Source organism: Chaetodon trifascialis, chromosome 19, assembly GCF_039877785.1.
Source record: "Chaetodon trifascialis isolate fChaTrf1 chromosome 19, fChaTrf1.hap1, whole genome shotgun sequence".
Classification (NCBI taxonomy): Eukaryota; Metazoa; Chordata; class Actinopteri; order Chaetodontiformes; family Chaetodontidae; genus Chaetodon; species Chaetodon trifascialis.
The window spans coordinates 9,949,813-9,968,499 of NC_092074.1; the positions used below are offsets into that span (position 1 = coordinate 9,949,813).

Consider the following 18,687-nt stretch of genomic DNA (forward strand, 5'->3'; position numbering starts at 1 on the left):
TTAAATTTCCATTTTCACCCTTAACATTTTTAAATTGTGTGTGATTTAATGTCTTAACTCAACTAGAATACAAACCACAAAGCCCTAGAGATTTTTCATGTACTATCACCACAAACGGAGAGCGTGTACATTACAGAGGACATTCTTCAGGAGAGTTTGCTCCAGGGAACATATTGATCACATGATCACAGCAGAAACGTATTCCCTTCGCCACCAGTGCAGGATGTTCTGTCTCATTTGCCAATTGACCTTGTCTATAGGAATTTGTATGATCCTCCAGCATTAAATGCTACACAACAAAACATTTTTTTTCTGTGTAAGCTGTTGACAGCTAGCTGCTCATTAGCCACATTTACTTTCAAAGCAGCTCCCAGCCTCTGAATTCAAAGACTCCTATTAGCAAGCAGCAGACATTCTTGTATTTGCTGAGAGAAAAATCCCTGATAAATGTTTCACATTAAAGATACGCCTCAGTCGGCATTACTGTCCTCGCAATATACATGTTTTAAGAGAACAGTAAGAACAACATTGTGTTCTGTACATTACTGCCTTCAAGTTTTCCTTTAATCATACTCTACATTGCTTTGCTATCACTTTCTATAGGGACTGTGGATTGACAGCAATTTCATATCTTGTCTTTGCACAATGCAGAGCACACAAGAGAGCCTGTCTTTAGGTGACTAAGCTCAGGTATCACGCAAAAATTAGCTCATGCTTTTCATGTCTTGTGATACAATACAGCCCCTCGGAAATTCAAAGAAACAAAGCGAGGGCTTGTCGCTGCATTTGCTGGGGGCAAAGAGAAGAGAAGTAGGGTACATTTTATCCTTGAGAATCAGTTTAAGGGGAAGAGCTGCACAAAGACAAGTTACAGCTTCTGCATCACAATTAGTGACTTTACATGCCCTTCTCAGTCAGGGGAAAAGAGGAAGTGTGTTACTAGCAGGAGAGACAGAGATAGAGTGACTGAAGGTGTGGTAGCAGTGAAGCAGAGTCAGTGTGTGTATGTGTGTGTGTACAATACCAATTAAGCAATTACTTAGAGCCTCGATGATCCGCAATTAAGGGGTGCAAGTTTTCATCACCATTAGTTTGCAGGTAAATAGTGTTTTGTCTGCCGCTGCTAATTGCAGACGAAGCACTTGTCCCTACCTATTCTTTGAATTTTTTTTTTTGCTGTCCTCTAAAGTACAGAAGGCATGGCAGTTAATTGCCATAAATTACACAGTGTTGGTCTCTAAGTATATGTATGTGTGTTTCAAGACAGAGAAAAAAGGACGATGTATTATTTTGCTTGATATTTTCGATGAGAAAACCTTTCCATGCAAACGGTGACAAAAAAGCAAACCTGCTGTTTCTAGCTGGAGACACACAGATGGATTAGAAATGACACATCCTGTTTGATTTGTACTTTGCTGATTAATGTCTGTGGATTGGCTGTGAGGGGTTTGCAGATGTCAAAGGGAGGGGCTACCTGTCTGTGGCAGCAGCGATAGGCAGGTGCAAGAATAAGTTATTTATACACATGACAAACTACATCATACATTATACTTTAGCAGTGGTGCTAATGCACATGTGCATTAAAACAACTTATGCTAATCCATCAATTTGATTCTGTATCTGGACACATTATCCAGATAAGGAAAAGCACATGTTAATGCAAGGAGTGAAGGAATCGTGGTTGGAATGTGATGGGATCCGCCTGAACGCACGTGGAGATAGTCTGACTCACACTGAGTTCAGATCTCAGGGAGGTGTGAAGGCAATGTGTACAACGTGCTTGCATCTATGCACAACATGACATACATATATTTGTTTTAGCTTTATATTTTTACATTTTATATTTGTTTCAACATAAAATATAGGTTGTTCAAATTCAGACAGCGAGCAAGTGAGAAGGTTGAAAGAGACACCTATACTTAGCAATTTTATGTCTGTTCTGTGCTACGAAAGCATCAAAAGGTGTCTTACTCAACAGAACTATGTGAAAAATACGGGTGGGAAATGAATGATGTACAGTAAGAAATAACTGTGTGCAAGATGGTGTGTTTTGCACTCATCTGTGCAGCTGACACTGTTTAATACTTGCTGAAAGAAGAAACAGGTGTAAACACAAAGGCAAGATCAGATTGTTAATTACCTTAATAATTTATATACAGGTTAATACCTGGTGTAAATGGGGTGTAAGTGGCCATAAGCTGTTTTTGCATGTGGCTACCAGTGTGTAGAACATTTAACACACCTGTCAAAGAATTTTTTAGGGTTAGGGTTAAGAAAAAATTAGGGCTGTCAGTTTAACGTGTTAATTAGATTAATTAATTACGCTGCAAATTAACGCGCTATAAAAATTAACGCAATTAATCATGAGTGGCAAGTCAATGCGCAAGCATTTTAAATTTGGCCCTTTGAGTGACCCGTAGGCTGCAGTGGAAGGTCGCATATTACCTGCGCCACTGGTCAAAAGCAGGGTGACAACAGACGTGGATGCGTCACCGGAGAGCGAGGCAAGCCTACTTGGACCTTTGAACAGCAAGTTTATTTATAAAAAGAACAAAGACGGGACTATTAACAAGAACACAGTGATTTGTACCTTGTGTAAAAAAGAATTTTCCTATCACCATAGCAGCTCCAGCCTGAATTATCATTTAAACGCTAAACATGTAGTTGCTGCTAGTGCCGCTAGTGCTACCGTGAGCTCACTCCGCCAACCCACACTTGCTGAGTTAGGAAAACGAATGAGCAAAGCCACGACAGAAAAACTGACAAACTCAATCGCAAAGTGGGTTGCTGCTGATTGCAGGCCGATTTCAATCGTGGAAGACGAGGGCCTAAAAGAGGCGTTTCAGATAGCGTCATCTGACTCTACTTTCCAGCTACCATCGAGAACTACAGTGATGAAAAGAATTCACCAGCTGTAATGTGAATGTCAGTGAATTGGAATGTCCTAGAATTCAAATTCTTTATTTGGGGACCTTTAGCAGATAAGAGATTAAAATGCGATTAATTAGATTAATTAATTACAAATCCTGTAATTAATTAGATTAATTTTTTTAATCGCCCGAAAACACTAGAAAAAATATTAGTACACTTTATTTTAAACCAAACACAGCATACATACACAGCAGTCGTGTTGTACCTACATTCCCGACCAAGGTTATCTCTGAAAATCAGCCACAAAACACATCAAATCTCACTTCATGCATTTTCTGGCATTTGTATTGCTGCGTATTTGCTTTATTGTGATTTCTTCCAAAATCAGAACCCATTCCACATCATTAAATCTAGTTATGTCCCTTTTATGGAGCATAGCATTCAGGCGGAGCACTGATGCTGCATTAGTTGACTGGCACCAGCTGCATCATTCATTTTCTATAAATGCTCAATTCTTTGAAGCATCTGGAACTGAAATTCACTGTTTGTCATTAGTTTGTATTATATATTCCGTATTCACAGATTTACATTATAGAAAATTGTCGCTAAAACATACATTTTTATGAAATGTGGATCAAATATTTGTCGGTGGCCTAGTTAAACTTGAAACAAGCACTGCGTGGGTCTACACGTTCACTTTACATCTAATATTTGGGTGTCATTACTTTCTAAAATGAATAGAATAAAATGCAATTAATTGATCAATATTCTTATAACTCTCGTGTGATAGAAAGCCCGGTGTAAGTCTCAGAAAAAAATCATTTCAAATGGATTTGATGGCAGATTGTAACCGGAGCGGCCTGTTAATTTATTTTAACGTCTCAGGGTTTGTGTCCTACCTCATTATTGTTCCCAAGTTCCCAGAGCACGCCACTTTCTTTGCTTACGTTAAGGTGGTTGTATAACGCTGCGAGCATAAATAAAAGTATTAAAATATATATGTGTGTAGCTGTGCATCACTTCAGGACCTGTGCCCAATTTAAAGACATTCAATTAGCAAGTGAATGTCTAACAGGGGACTGGTGTGTGTGTGTGTGTGTGTGTGTGTGTGTGTGTGTGTGTGTGTGCACGCGCATGTGTGTCCCAGAGCTCCAGGCAGACAGAGGCCTTAAAGGAACTGTGCTTCAATGTGCAAATCACATCAAACTTGAGATGTTGATTGAGAAAAACATTCAACTTTTCGACTTTTTGAATCATACACATATTTACTGGCTTACGGATTTTGCACCTTTGTTTTGATTCCCATTAATGTTCGCTGAATCACAGCGTCTGCGCTCAATTAAGGATTCTGTTTACATCCCATTACTTTTCATTCTCCACGTTTTCCCCACAGAGGCAGAGTGCTATATTGATTTCATTTCTTTTGATTGTGGCAGCAGTTCATGCGGTTTTTACGGCAACTTTAAAAGACAACAGGATTGATCAAAGCAATTGCAGGAGCCAAAGGAAACACTGGAGTAATCACGCTGATGGTGTAATGTTTGACGTGCGTTGATCTACTGTAGATTGCTGGCATGTAATTAGTATGGGTCCTATTGATCTGCTTGTGCACCCTGACTTGACAGATCAATTGGAAAGACGAAAGAGGAGGGGGAGGAGAGGAAGGAAGAGAGTGGAGAAGCAGTTCCAAGATGGCACGATGGAGATTGAGAGTTATCCTATAGGGGTTGGAGATGGGCAAACAAGCCCTTGGACAGCAGAGAAGGCTTTGAAGTAGCTGGGTATCAAAACAAGGGCAGATGTCACACCTTCCCATTGCATCCCTGACAGGAGCGGTGATTTGTGTTTTGTGATTCTCGTCCATGCATGCCTTTCAGCGAGAGCTTCATTCCCACTTCCCCTTCAGCCAGACTGTCTCTCACGAGGGCACTGGACGATAACACAAAGCAATCCATTACAGAGGCATGAGGTCCACCAGCTCTAAGTATTAATTCAAAAGCAGCGAGAGAAAATGATAATTCCAAGGGAATGGCAGGGGAGCTGCTGCTGGATCTATAAATAGATGGAGGTGGTGTAGTCCACGTGCCGAAGCCTTTCTTTACTGCACCACTCTTCCACAGTCTGTCCGGAGGTATCTCTGAATTTATTTATTTACAAAAGGAGCCTCTCCTCCTACTCATTTACCTCCTCTTCTCTCTCATTCCTTGTTCGCTGCCTTGACTTTTATTTTTGACTCTCTCTGGTTTCAACTCGTCCTCACCAGAAGACTTTTGAAAAGATCTTATTATCAGTCTGAATCAATACTCAAAGCTCAGATTCAGTCAATCACAGAGGGTACACTGTATACTACAGTAAATCCTGTGAAAAAGTCCGCGAATTTTCCCTACAGCAAAGAATCTCTTTCATCTATGACAGTGGAGGATAGGTTGTTATGCCTCGCAGGAAGGAAATAATGGTCACAAAATGTACCCTCTCGAGATATCAAGGCAAGCAGGTGGAAAGAAATTAATTTGCCCAAACAATGATTGTCTGCATAAATACACTGGGGAAGTGTTGTTCTCTTTTCAATAAACAAATGCAGAAAAGGTTGAAATGTTAATGCGACTTCTGAATTGCTGCGGGTTCGTTCGAGCACAGATGCAGACGTAAGAATCTGCAAAAAAAAAAAAAAAAAAAAAAAACTGCGTGCAGGACCAGCTGAAAATAGGAAAAGCAAATGTATATTCCTGGCAAGTTTTCAGACGAACGCCTGGCAAGCGCAAACACGGGGCTCTGCGAGCACAACATCATTTATTACCAAACAGACCAACTGAGATAGTTGACAGGAAAATCATTGGGCTACACAAATATAACTGGTTTAGAATGTGTTTTCAAGCTTCAATTCCTTGAGGGTGTAGTGTGAAACAAACATGAAATTATATTATTCATTGCGAACACATCTGTCAGGGTGTGCTCGCTAATTCTGAGCAGAACTGAGATGGATTTAGCATTGCAGCATGTTCTTCTTCTTCTTTTTTTTAAATATATGGTGGGTTTTCTTCTCCCAAATGGCTGCTCAGCGCTGCAGTGCAAAAGCAACGTTAACCTGATATCCGCGGAGCTAGTTCACCGTTTCTAACTTTATGTAAATGGAAGGTGGTGCCACACCTGCTGCTGTAAATAAAGAGCAAAAAGACGAAATGTGCTCCACAGTGCCATGGGGAGAAAGAGAGATGGAGGGAGGGAGAGAGACAGGTATACATAGATTGCCAAAGAGAGAAAATGTAACCACGCCATCCATCAATGCTGCAAGCCTGTCATCTGTGGAGTTTACTTGAGAAGCAGGGAAAACAGGAGCAACGCTTGCTCTTTCTCTCTGCGGGGTTCCCTTCCATTCCTCTGACTGAGCTTCTGATGGAGAGCGAAAAACAGAAGCGATTCGTGGAAACCACAGAACTCATTGAAACGACTGCCCCTGACAGGTTCTTAGTCATTCTGCCTGGCCCTCAGAGGCTCATTCACATCCTCAAAAACTGCAGAATCAGACAGACAATGAATCGAAGGCGCAAGATTTGGTGCTCTCAAATGGAGGACGAGCTGTGCAAACACTTCTATCATATGCTTAAAGTGGCAATAAAAAAGGCTTTTGTTGTCCCGTGGCACAAAATGACTTTAATTCATTTGAGAAGGGTTGAAAAGAGGCTGACCAATGCCAGTGACTCAATTGCTGTATCAGGAGCCAACTTTTTAGGATTTAAACACTCCAATAAAACACACGTTCCGGCTGAAACAAAAGGGCTCTGTGGGACCGAATAACACGTCTGAGTTGAGCGACGCATCAATTGGTTAAACAGAGAAGAAAATAAATCGCTCCTCCCTGACAGCTCTTATTCATCCTACCTGTCTGATGCCTAGTCTGTAGGCGACGATGCGGTCCACAGCGTTGGGATTCATCTGGGTCCACTGGAGCTTGAAGCCGTAGACTCTGGGCCTGTTCTGCCACAGAGGGCTGTAGGTGTCATAGTAGAACTCTGGAGGGTAGGCCTTGCCTGGAGAGAAAGCACATCAAAACACATTTAAAATGAAAAATCACAACATTTACAGACCGTATAGTGGATTTTAAGGGTGCCTGCAACTCAGGCCTACCAGATGGTATTAAAGAATACTATCATTAAAAACAGAATGATCAAAATCGATCCTATCCCGATGACATCATCAGTCATCGAGGAGTTAAAGGTAGTGACAGAGCCCAGCAGGCGCGCCTTCAAACACAACGTTATCCAGCGTGTTCATTCTGTGGCAGCTGATTATAACTGGCCCAAACACATTTGTTTGAACATTCGTTTCAAGCTGAAAGGAGCTATTTATGCCGTTTCATAAAATTTGGCAGACGATAATCTGATGCAGATTTTTCTTATTGAATTTATCATCCCATAAGGAACACCACCACAGGCCAAAATTCATTAGTCATATATCACGTTATAGCAATGATTTTATTTGTTCATTCATAGGTGTTAAAGGATGAAAAAGCTGTTATTTGCAGGTAATCTGTGTGTTTGAAGTGATAATAACAATCAAGTATACCACAATCAAAACTCATTGAGATGTTTCAGGGTTAAGCTCCAGATCTCCACTGACCCTGGAACAGCACCTGCAGATAGATATACAATAGCTATTACAGGCTGAGGAGTAGCTGCATTTATGCTGGAGTATCCTGATCTTGATATGTAAAATCGATCAAGTGTCTTTGCATTATTGGTGAAAACCTTGTCATATAAAGAAGAACATACTGAGCAGACATTTCTTATTGTGCTTTGTGAATGAATCAGAACAATACAGACGGTACGGCCTAGTTACTGTACGGTAACGGTTCTTAACCTGAGACTTGACTTTCGTTACTTATGAACACAAACATCGTCTCTGATCAGCAGCAGTTGCGCGTGTTTAGCAACATTAAGGCTTTCACGTTGGAGGTGGATTATCTTGAACACGCATAGACAAACGTGTGTCAATGTACACACTAACACACACACCACCATGGAATCTTTTTGTAAGTGAAGAACTAAAAATAATGCTCAACACAAAGATCTCACAGTATCTCCAGCATGGCATGAACCATATGGTAGGTTTGGAAAAAAAAAAAAAATGCTGATCTTAAAGCATGTGGTCGATTTTACAGTGAGTAAGCGTGAATGTAATTGGTAAACAAATGGCAAAGAGTATTTGTTTTTATTCTGACATGTCAGTGCATATTAGGGCTCAATAACCATTCAGTGAAGTAGAAGTGAATTGTAACTGCGTGCTTGCACCTTGCTGACTGCAGCACACAGTGCAGGCCTCCTTTTATACTGGAGCACAAACGTAAATGTTTCATTTGTTAACATAGTGAGACTCCTTTAAAGCCAAAAAGAGAAGAACAGCTGAATGACACAGATGCACAGTGTCTTTCATCCTCACTATATTCGTTTGTTCTATTTTTATCCCCTCTGTATGATATTCCTTGTTGCTTCTATGACGAAATTTTTCCTCAAGGATCATTAAAGTTTCATTTTCTCCTACGTGACACGGAGTTCTTTGTGGTGAATCAAAGCGTGCACCAGATTGTAGCATATATGAACGTGACTACATCTAAAAGTGTTCTTCTCATGCAATGGCAGATCAACTTAGAGTGCCACATACCTGTACACTCAAATCACCACTTAATTTCATGTAGCTGGATCCGGACTTCCACGGAGATCCTCTCAAAGCCTTGCTTTCGGTAACGCTGTTTGCTTTGTTGGAATCTGTGAGGATTTATTTCTCTACAGCGATTGTGGCATGAACTGAATGAATCTTTCAAGCTTTCAGCTTTCCAGTCACAGTCTGCAAAGCGATTTTTAAAGTAGGAGCTCCCAGAGCATTGTATTTTAATCAAGATCTAGAAACAAGCTTACAGGATGACCTTCCAGGCAAAGAATAGTAATTCACCTTCTGTCCCTCTGCTATTTGGGCTTGTTTAGTGAAAGATGACAATGCCCAAGGTAGATGAGGTTTAATAGCAATGGAAAAGACAGTAGATGTGCCATTGTTAGCCCAAACAAAAGCAGCATTGGGATTTGACGTGGAACTGCAGCAAGCAGCTGATGTATGTCAGCGACTGGATAAACCTGTCAAGTTAGTTTATGTTATTGATGAGTTATAAGGGCGTTTTTTTCCTAAACAGTTTGAGTGGCCCCCTGGGTCCCTCCCTGTGGGCTCCTCGATGTGAGCAGATCCTTGAACCATTTTTGTTTCCTTCAGTTTGATTCTACATATGACACTCAGGGGAGGAGATAAACTGAGAGTTACTGAAGGTCATAAGTTCAAAGGATTACAGGCCTGGTTTCAATTCCCTGCTAACAGTAGGCTAATGGCTCTCAATCTGCAGATGGATTCAAATATTATCATTATTGAAATGATTAGAAACAAGGATAGGATGCGTCAAACCAGCATTTCAGACTGACGCATACTGAAGGGAAATCAATTCATCTGAATGGTCGATTTCAACTGAACTCTGACATGTGTGCGATTGGCCAATAACAAGCCGTCTACCCAGGGCTGATACTGGAGGGAGCTGGGAGCTGGAGGATAGAAAAATGTGGAAGCGTATCTCATCAAGGCTTATTAGCTTTGTTGCAGCATCCAATTTTATTTGAGCATAAATTGCTCCACAAAAGGGGAACAGTTTGCAGACAGTTATGAGACCGGAATCAATGGTGCAAATGTGTCTTTTGACGATTTTTGCAAGCTATTTAAGCCTGCAAAAATCAGAGTGTCACAGTACTTTTCCACTCTCACTCCCATTGCCAGCCACGACCACCTGCCCACTCACCTGATCCTCACCTGATTCTCATTACCAGTCAGCCCAGTATTTAAGCTGCTCTTCCACACTCACTCATTGCCAGATTGTTCTTCGCATCATGCAAGCGTTCATTATCGAACTGATCTCTCTCTGGACCCGCCTGCCTTGTCTTGCAATGCATGTCCTGGATTTTTGTTTGCCTGTGATTGTTTGGTGTTGCCTTCACCAAACCTTTCAAGTGACTTCGAATCTTTCTAAAACGATTGAACTGAGCGAGTTTCCTCTGCTTCTTTGTTGCTTTGCTGCATCAATATATTAAGAGACTATAGCTCTAAACATTGAACTACATTGCTGCTTATCTGTCTCTGCCATGCCTGAGATTAAAGTCAGTAAGTCAGTATCTTATTTGTGGTGGTACTGCGTTTGGGTCCTGAGCACACCCACAACAGAGAGGTCGCTGAGCCATGTTCTGATGTGACCAGTGCTGAATGCTGGTCATATTCCATATTTCTATTGTTAACAAATCCCATGAAAAGACCAAAATCAACTATGAACTGGTCCTATGACAGCGTATTCCTCGGTGCCATAATCCTCCAACTATAGAACAGTCTGAGACACTTTCTTCATTACAATACTTGCCCACAAAACACTATTTTAGTCCTGTTCGAGCAACATTTGCAAACCACTGCAGTTTATTGTTCAGCAGATTATTATAAAGTGATCTCTGTCTTCAATAGCAATGAATGAGTTTAAGGCTGAGTGCCACAGACAGAATTACAAGGTCATTAGAATTGAGATATGGACAAACACATTATTAGTTTCGGTCTTTCCATTAGTTTTGTTGAAAAGAAGACCAATATAGAATATCATCCTTTAAGGACAATTCATATGAAATTAGAAGAAGTGCAGGAGGAATCTAGTGGAGTGCTCATGCAGCTGTATAATCATGTTACATTAGCTGTAACTGATGTGAGATGCCAAGAGTGTGCATTGTCTCGAGATGAAATCTATACCCCAACAAGGAAAACAATATCAGGCAAAGACTGCTGAATAGTCAGAGGAAAGCATAATCAATAGCACAAGGGCAAATTTCAAATTTTCTTTGAGTGCATCGTACAAGTAAGCCGTAAACACATGCAGTTCAGATATAATCATTCAAAGCTGGTGAGGTGCCTTTGTTGGTGGAAAAAGCCCACAATTAGCAGGTTCTTTCAGACTTTGACTGGTTTGATCAATTTTCATATTCGTCCATGAAAAGAAGTCAAAATCAACACAGAGGGCATTTTTGTCCTGAATTCAGGAAAATAAATCAGGTTAATGATGTTTGGGGCAGCCGATTGCAGATCACTTGGCTTTAACATGGATGAAGCTGTTTAAAATACAATATTGTAATCTGAGGGAAAGGAACGCTCATTCATCAGCCAGATAAAATCATTCAGAGAGAGAGGAAAAAAATAAGCAAAAGCAAGAAAAAGGCTGTTAATAAGTAAACAGTGGAATTCATCTGTAAATGTTTTTTATGTTGCGGTAAGAAATACATCTCATAAGGTTAATATGCTGAAGGCTTCAGCAGTGTACTGCAAGTCGAACCTTATCTAACTGAAGAAAGAATCACGCAAACTGCCTCTATGGCTCACTGAGATGCTAATGCAACCCCGAACAAATAAACACTTTTTCTAACAAAAACAAAAGACAAATACTGTTTGCACTCGACTTGGCAATGTGTCTTTGTATAGAGCCAGCTGTGTTTACAGCATACAGTACAGTAAATGTTACATAAGCCAGCCTGGCAGAGACTGTCAGTGCGGTTCATGCAGTTCATGCTGTAGAGTAAGGCTGGTACAGAAATGAAGAGGCTGCAATTTGCAGCAGAGCAAAGGCAGGAGTGGATTATTAAAGCTGTCTTTAAAGATTCCCTAATGGACTTGGCTTTAGGACCACATGACAGAGACAACTGTATTCATAAAAGCATGCATTGTGCCTTTAGAAGTCATAAAACCACTACAATCACTGAGTTTCAGTGTTTAGTATGAACCTTTTACATCAATTGTGTCTCTCAGTTTGAGAAAAATCTTTTAAAAGTACATTTCTTAGACCACATTTACAGCAAAGAATTCCTGTCTTTTATTCAAATACACAATGTAATGTAATGAAGCAAAGTGGCCTTCACTCCATTACGTTATGTGTGGTGAAGCACATTACCTAACCCACTTACACTGCTTGAAACAGATAACCCTGGGTGGGAGACATCAAACATAAAGTACAGAAGGCTTAATTGATTTTTCAAAATCCTGTTTATAACAGCAGAACCAATGCAATGACTAATAACAGCTCAGTAAAACCCTTCAGGCAAGAAGTTGACCTTGTTTGCAGACTGCCTTATAATTTTTTAAGGATTTATGAACATGATTTCTTCTTCAGGAAAACACTTTGCCCCACCATATGGTAAGCATTGCTGTATGGTGCGGAGCTGATGTGTGGTGTAGGCTTTTGTGGCAGGAACGACGCTTACATATGGATGCACAGCTGGCCGAGACAAAGCCAACACCACCGCACGAATAGCTAACTAACTGTAGGGAAAATACATTAGAGACATTAGAGGACTCAGTGGTAATTGCCTGGTTGTGTCCTCCTGGGATAGAGGCAGAATTCTCCCTGTTTTTTTTTTTTTTTTCCTTTCTTTTAAGGGCAGTGGCACTGAAGTCACAACTATTCAGCTAATTCTCCCTCAACTTCGTCCATCCTCACAGAGTGCACGTCAAAAAACAAAGAAACTCAGAGTCGAATCGTTGATCATATTAACTGGGACTGAATTGTGTTTGTCTTGACCCACTGACTTCTGATTCTAGCCTTTTCAGCCAGTGTAAATAGTAGGCCGCTCTGGAGTGACTCACCCGTACTGTAATAATATAAAAGAAGCAAAACCACAAAAATAGGTCAGAATAGATTGTGCCCTTCCTCCAAACCTGACAGACGTTCAGCCTCATCACAGATAATATTATTCATATGCTGCCTTTTCACTCTGCTCCACGTAATGTCAGCCGTTAATACCTACAGGATCCATCAATGTCAGTCGTGTCTCTCTCATCATCCACCATTTACTGTGGGGTGGAGTTCACTGCAAGTGAACTGGGCACAGGCTGTAAAGGCACAAATGTTCACTGGAGACCAACACTGATCAGCCTTACAGCCCCCTGAGAGAGGAATGTACAGGGTTGAAGGTAAAATCAATTCAGGTATTTTTTTTTTTTTTAACTTGAAGATATGAAAAAGATAAAGACAAAAATAGCACACGCACATAAATCCCATCAAATGGTAGCACTCTAGCTCAAAAAAGGCCCAAGAGGCCTATTTACAAAACACCTCAAAGAGCCAAACAAACATACAAAAGAAAAATCAAGGCGACAAAAACATTACTCAAAGAAGACGCTGGATTAAATAAAACATCTCAAAATAGATTCTAGTAGGGAAAAGAGATATGAGGTGGTGGGAGTGTGTGTCACACTGAAATAAATACGCTTTCCTCCTAAAGCATATGCAGATATCTCAGTGCAGCCAACTTTGGGCACCGTGTTCCACAATGTGATTGCTGCATCATTAGGGACAATGGCTACAATAAAAAGGGAAACTGGGACCATACAAGCACATCATTATGTAGAATCTGAATTCATTTTGTGAGCAAACTTGCCAAAACACAGACAATGACTATCTGAACATTGTCCCAGATAATTTTTTTTGTGGTAATTCATGACACACTGCCAAGAACAGGAATTAAACGGGAGAAATGAGAAACACTGTTGGCCTTTTCTTTGTGAATTTCAGAATTCCAGCAAAACTGCAGTGTGCATAGTCTGGCGGAGCAGTCACTGTAGACTAGTGTGGACTAGATCTGCAGAATTAGTTGTTTCATTGTAAATTTCAGTCTTGCAGTGAATTAAAAGCCTTTAAAGGGACACTCCACTGATTTCACACATGAATCAGGGTTAGTCCTCCCATTAAAGCAGCTGTACAATGTCTGGCTCTCGAGGGGGTTTAAGAATAACCCTGATGATGTCATTGGGGTTATCTCAGCTTGGGGTTGAAAATGTTAAGAGAAAGCCAGCGTTCCAAAGTGAAGCTTTGAAAGAAATGTGCATTTAGGAGACAGACAGGGTCTACAGTGAGACACTATAGCTGCTGGGTTGCATTCTGGGCTATGTAGGACCACGGATTTTAGGGGTGTACCCCATAAATTCCCCAAACTGTGCAAAGCACAACACTAAGTTGATGGACGAAATGTTTAAATGTCATGTATTCTGTGACCTGTTTTTCACACTACCACTGCACACATTTCCAGTCTGAGGACAGGATGTACAGAAAATGCATAAATCACTGACTGCATCAGACTGGAATGAAATCAAAGGAGAAAAGCAGCATGAAGCCTCAAAGACAGTAAAATATATATATATTCCTTCTTCATTCTAACTTTCTCAACCCTTCACAGGAGCATGATTTCAGAATTTTCTAAAAACTCAGAGTTCCCATGACACAGAGCCTGAGCCAAAGCTCGGTGGTACACATTACACCCCTCCAAGGGGTCTCTCCCATGGCACAATTTAATGGCCAACTTGGCCATTACAGCCCAGTCACCGTCTCCACAGATGTCCCAATGGCTTGGCACATGGCCATTCATGCACATGCACACACACTCTCCCCTGGCTCAATACTGTTTGAGGCAACAGTATTTATATAAGCCGCAGAATGGCCTGATGCCTGACTTTGGCGAGTTTGCATGTGTCTGTCGGCATGGTAACATGTATACTCTGCATGTTATGTTGACAGGAGCTCTAAGTTTAATCGAGCAACTGTGGCTTCAGGCAAAAACTGACTGATATGTTTATTACACATCAACACAGCCCAGTAGGCATTCAGGGGGAGGACGGTGAGGGAATATCAGGTGTCTACCTGTCTTCACTCTGTAAAACGAGCAAACCAAGATACTACCTCACTGCGTGAACCATAACGAATATTTCATGAGCTTCATCTGACGTGTGGGCTTGCAAGTCAGAGAGAAGCTGATATGCACTTTCTCTGCAGTAGATTATTTATCTCAGTTACACTATAGAATAGTGTCGATCTCATATTGGGGTTATTGAGTTTCAGGATAAAATAAGAGAAATCTTGAAGAATAAGAGCTGGAGTTAAGGGACTGGGACATGCCAGATTTCATGGATGATGGGAGGAACCAAAGTGGATTTTCTGCACCATGCTCTTGCACTCAGGGGGTTACTAAAAGAGCCTCCATACCTTTGGCAACCACTGAGTCCAGATGGTGGGAATCTGGAGCACTGAGCGGGAGGAGTGGAGCGATGGCAGGAGAGAGAGCGAAGGAAGGATGGAGGATGAAAGGGAAGTAAGGGAAGTGGAGGTAGGAAGAGGGAGCAATAGCGGGCAAACCCCAGCTCTGTTGAGAAAAACAAATGGCTGGCGGGGACTATGTGCTTCTGTCTCTCTGCTCTACCTGTTTCACCAGGGAGGACTGATTTATGACACTCACAAGGAGAGGGAGGGTGTCCATCCCTCTCCAGTTTGCCTGGAGTGAGGGAGGACAATAGAGAGACATTTAAAATGATAAAGATGGAGAATGAGGAAAAGAAAACATGGCAAGAGAGAGCAAGAAACAGCGAGAGAGGAGGCAGAAAAATCAGTGCGGAAAGGTACAATTAGAAGACAGCAATAGATGGAGAGAAATGGACAGCATCGAAGAGGAGAGCAACCTAAGTGGCAGAGGATCAAAGTGACAAATGCTCCTCCCGTGACCCTGCAGCTCCTGCCTCTAATGGGAGGTCTAGGAGATTGAAACCTTGGACAGAGTTCCTGCGGTCACTCAGCGCAACCAAACTAATTTGGTTCTGTCATAACATCCAACTAGGAGATGGACACTTGCAGCTCATGATGAAAAAAAAAGAGACGGAGGCAATCTCTGAAAAAACGCAGCGAGGAGGTAAGTGAGTATTATCTGAAGAACAGGTTTACTATGTGAGACAGAGAAGAAGCCGTCATGATTGACGAGTCCCATTCAGACTGACGATCTGAGAATTTTTCCCTTCTTCTTTTAAATTAATTGTCTATCATTCACAGAGACATCTGCACACATAAAACACAGTCTGACAAGACTGCTCCATGTTTGACGAGGTAATTTCAGCTGTCTGAAAAATTCTCAGTGAAGACTCTAATTATGAACTGGAGCGCACACTGAAGAAGATGTTGGAGACATGTAGATGTGTGGCGGCAAAATGGCTGCCATCAAATGCAACTCCAAGAAAGAAACACTGTTTGTTCATTTTATATAACCAGTATGTGCATGAGAGTGAAATGTATGCTACGTAACTTTAAATAACTTAACAGCAACTGTCCAGAGGCCTGTGTGGGACTGTTGGACATCTCACCATTACCACCAATACCCTGTATGTATATCCATGGCAATGCTAATGAATGTGCTGGGCTTCAGTCTAGTTCACAGTAGGGCTGTCAAAACTGGCCAAAAATGACATTATAATACTCCTTCTAAAAAAACTCCCATAGGATCACCCCATTTGAATATCTATTTTTGCACATTATGTCCATTAGAGTGAAAGCCAATACGAGAGGCATGCTACTTGGATATTAGTTAAACATAAATGTCTTTTAAAAGACCTACATACCTACATATTACAAAATAAAAACATAAAATAATCTGCCATCACTGGCAGGTCTGTAAAACTTTCACCACATGTTAAAGTGGTGCACATAAGGCTGTAGTAAAAGCTACACTTTGCATTTAAAGAGTTTGGAGGGTGGGGGCTCTCCAAAATGAAAAAAACAAGCGTTAACACACCAAGGCGTGACCTATTGGTTTGTGGACTACCTTTTTGAATAGATGGCCGTAGCCAGAAGTGACCATATTTGCATGAGAGGGTGGAGATGCGTGGATTGAACTGTGTGTTTGCATGTGTTGAACTGGCTAACTCCTCTACCTACAGCAATAACTTTAACTTCCATGGCCAAGACGTACTTACTGCACTATTAAGTGGGTTTATAGGTTAAGTTAAAAAATCACCCTTCATGATAGCACATCTGTGTAGAAGCTGTCTGGATGCTAATGTTTAGCCTACCGTTTGCAGGTCTGTCCTGCTGTTTGAGGTTGAGATATGAGCACGTTTACACTCCAGCAACATTGTCTGTCTTTATCAGACTCTTCATGCGAAATGGCCTTACTTTAACCAAACCCATCAATTAGTCCACATCCTAAAGGCTTTTTCTCTGTGACATTGAAAATCAGATTTTGAAAATACGAACAAGCGTCAATCTAACCTCGGTCTTGCTAAGAAGCCAAACAAGGTTACATTAGAATGAAATACGAGTGTTTTTTTCCGTATTCCTCCCCGTCATACGGTGGTAGTGTCAGAGACTGCAATACAATGATCATCAACCAGTGGTTTCCTTCCAGCCAGATTGGGGGGTTTTGGGTTGCATTTTGTGGGGTATAATGGGCTTGGGCGAGTGGACAGATGTTGGCTGGTTTACCATGAGTTGGGCTGGTTTTAAAATTAATTTAAAAAATATAGCATATTAAAAATATCTTATTAAATTGTTTTGCTTATTTATGAAAACATCCAGTGACTCAGCTTTGATATGACATAGAGTTACTATCATTACCACCCACCGTGGCTTACCCTACAAACACACATGAGCTGTAGTGTTTTTGCAAATCTGTATTTTCATTTTAACAGAAAACTCTGTTTGCAACATTATAACATCATTATTTGTTTGGCTTCCTGATTGCATCGAATTGCTTGTACTCTCTCCCTTTCCATGCATGAGTGTTTGCATGTGGGGGGTAGACTTTAAGTTGGCACACCATTAAGGCTTGCTGCAGTTTACCATGTTAGATAAAACCCATTATTTTTGTATTTGAGCTGTCCCTTTATTTTTTCTTCATTTTTATGGCAGAGGGCAGAAATGGAAAATAGTTTTATTGCTGTTCTAGCGCACTTGTGAACACTTGAATTGTTCATTTATTATCATGTCATATTGGAACCACAATACTGTTGCTATTGTTTATAGATAGTATTTGGACATTTTTCAATTTGGGCAGATTTTGAACAATTATTGGGCTGGAAACCAACCTGACAACACTGGCAACTGTTGAGGACTTGGCCTCAGTCTTTCAGCATGATACCCCGTTGCAGGGTTGTTGTTTCAAAAGTGGTCAGCTTGAAACTTAAGTGCTCTAATGAGTAGCTGCTTTTGTCTACCTTTGTCTGGAATCAAGAAAATACTGAAAGTGACAAATCTTCTCCCTTAATCGTTGTAAACAGCATGTGTTGTGAGAATAGAAAGGTCAGTGAACAATCAATTCCTAGCCGTATAATAACATGAAAAAGACAAATCTTTAAGGACAGACACTCTTTACCTGTGACCTGGAAGGTGCATTTGCCTGCTCCGGCCTCATTGATGACGTTACAGGTGTACTCCCCCCAGCCATCTCGATTCAGGCTGCGGATGGTATATTCTGTCTCATCTCTTTGTGCGTCGAAGGCGCCAGCATGGAGCAGCCGGTTTGATAGAAGCCACTCGAATCGCAGTACGCGGGAAGGGTGGGCTCGCAGCACCCTGCATGTCATCACCACAGGCCTCCCCAGGCCCTGACGCATCTCCATGTAGACCGGCTCCACCGTTGGAGGGTCTGAGTGGGAGACAAATGGGCTCAGATGAGTTCAGCTGACATCTGACACGGACAGGAAAGTGTGTCAAGGATGTTAGTGCAGTGGAAATATATGTATAAAAAAAAGACTTGGACAAAGAGGGCAAAGGAATGAAAAAGAGAATGAGTGGGAGGAGGGTGCTCAGACATCCACACAAGACAGACACTATTCAGGTGAGGGCAGCCTCAGACTCTGACCTCCAGAGATATTTACAGAGAAAAAATATCCCGAAGACAGAAGAGACAGTCAGAATACTAAGTCTACAAGAGTTTGGTATGAGATTAATGAGTA

The 18,687-nt window shown here is 41.2% G+C and overlaps 1 protein-coding gene across 2 annotated transcripts in view; it reads right to left on the minus strand.

Moving 5' to 3' along the window:
* The window catches only part of LOC139347938 (MAM domain-containing glycosylphosphatidylinositol anchor protein 2-like), a 164,360-nt gene that overhangs the window by 24,784 nt on the left and 120,889 nt on the right, over positions 1-18,687 (minus strand). For both annotated transcript variants that reach the window (XM_070987815.1, XM_070987814.1), the window contains exons 10-11: positions 18,105-18,377; positions 6,751-6,899 (exon numbers count right to left, since the gene is read on the minus strand). In XM_070987815.1, coding sequence (XP_070843916.1) covers positions 6,751-6,899; positions 18,105-18,377 — 422 coding nt within the window. The remainder of the gene's footprint in view (positions 1-6,750; positions 6,900-18,104; positions 18,378-18,687) is intronic.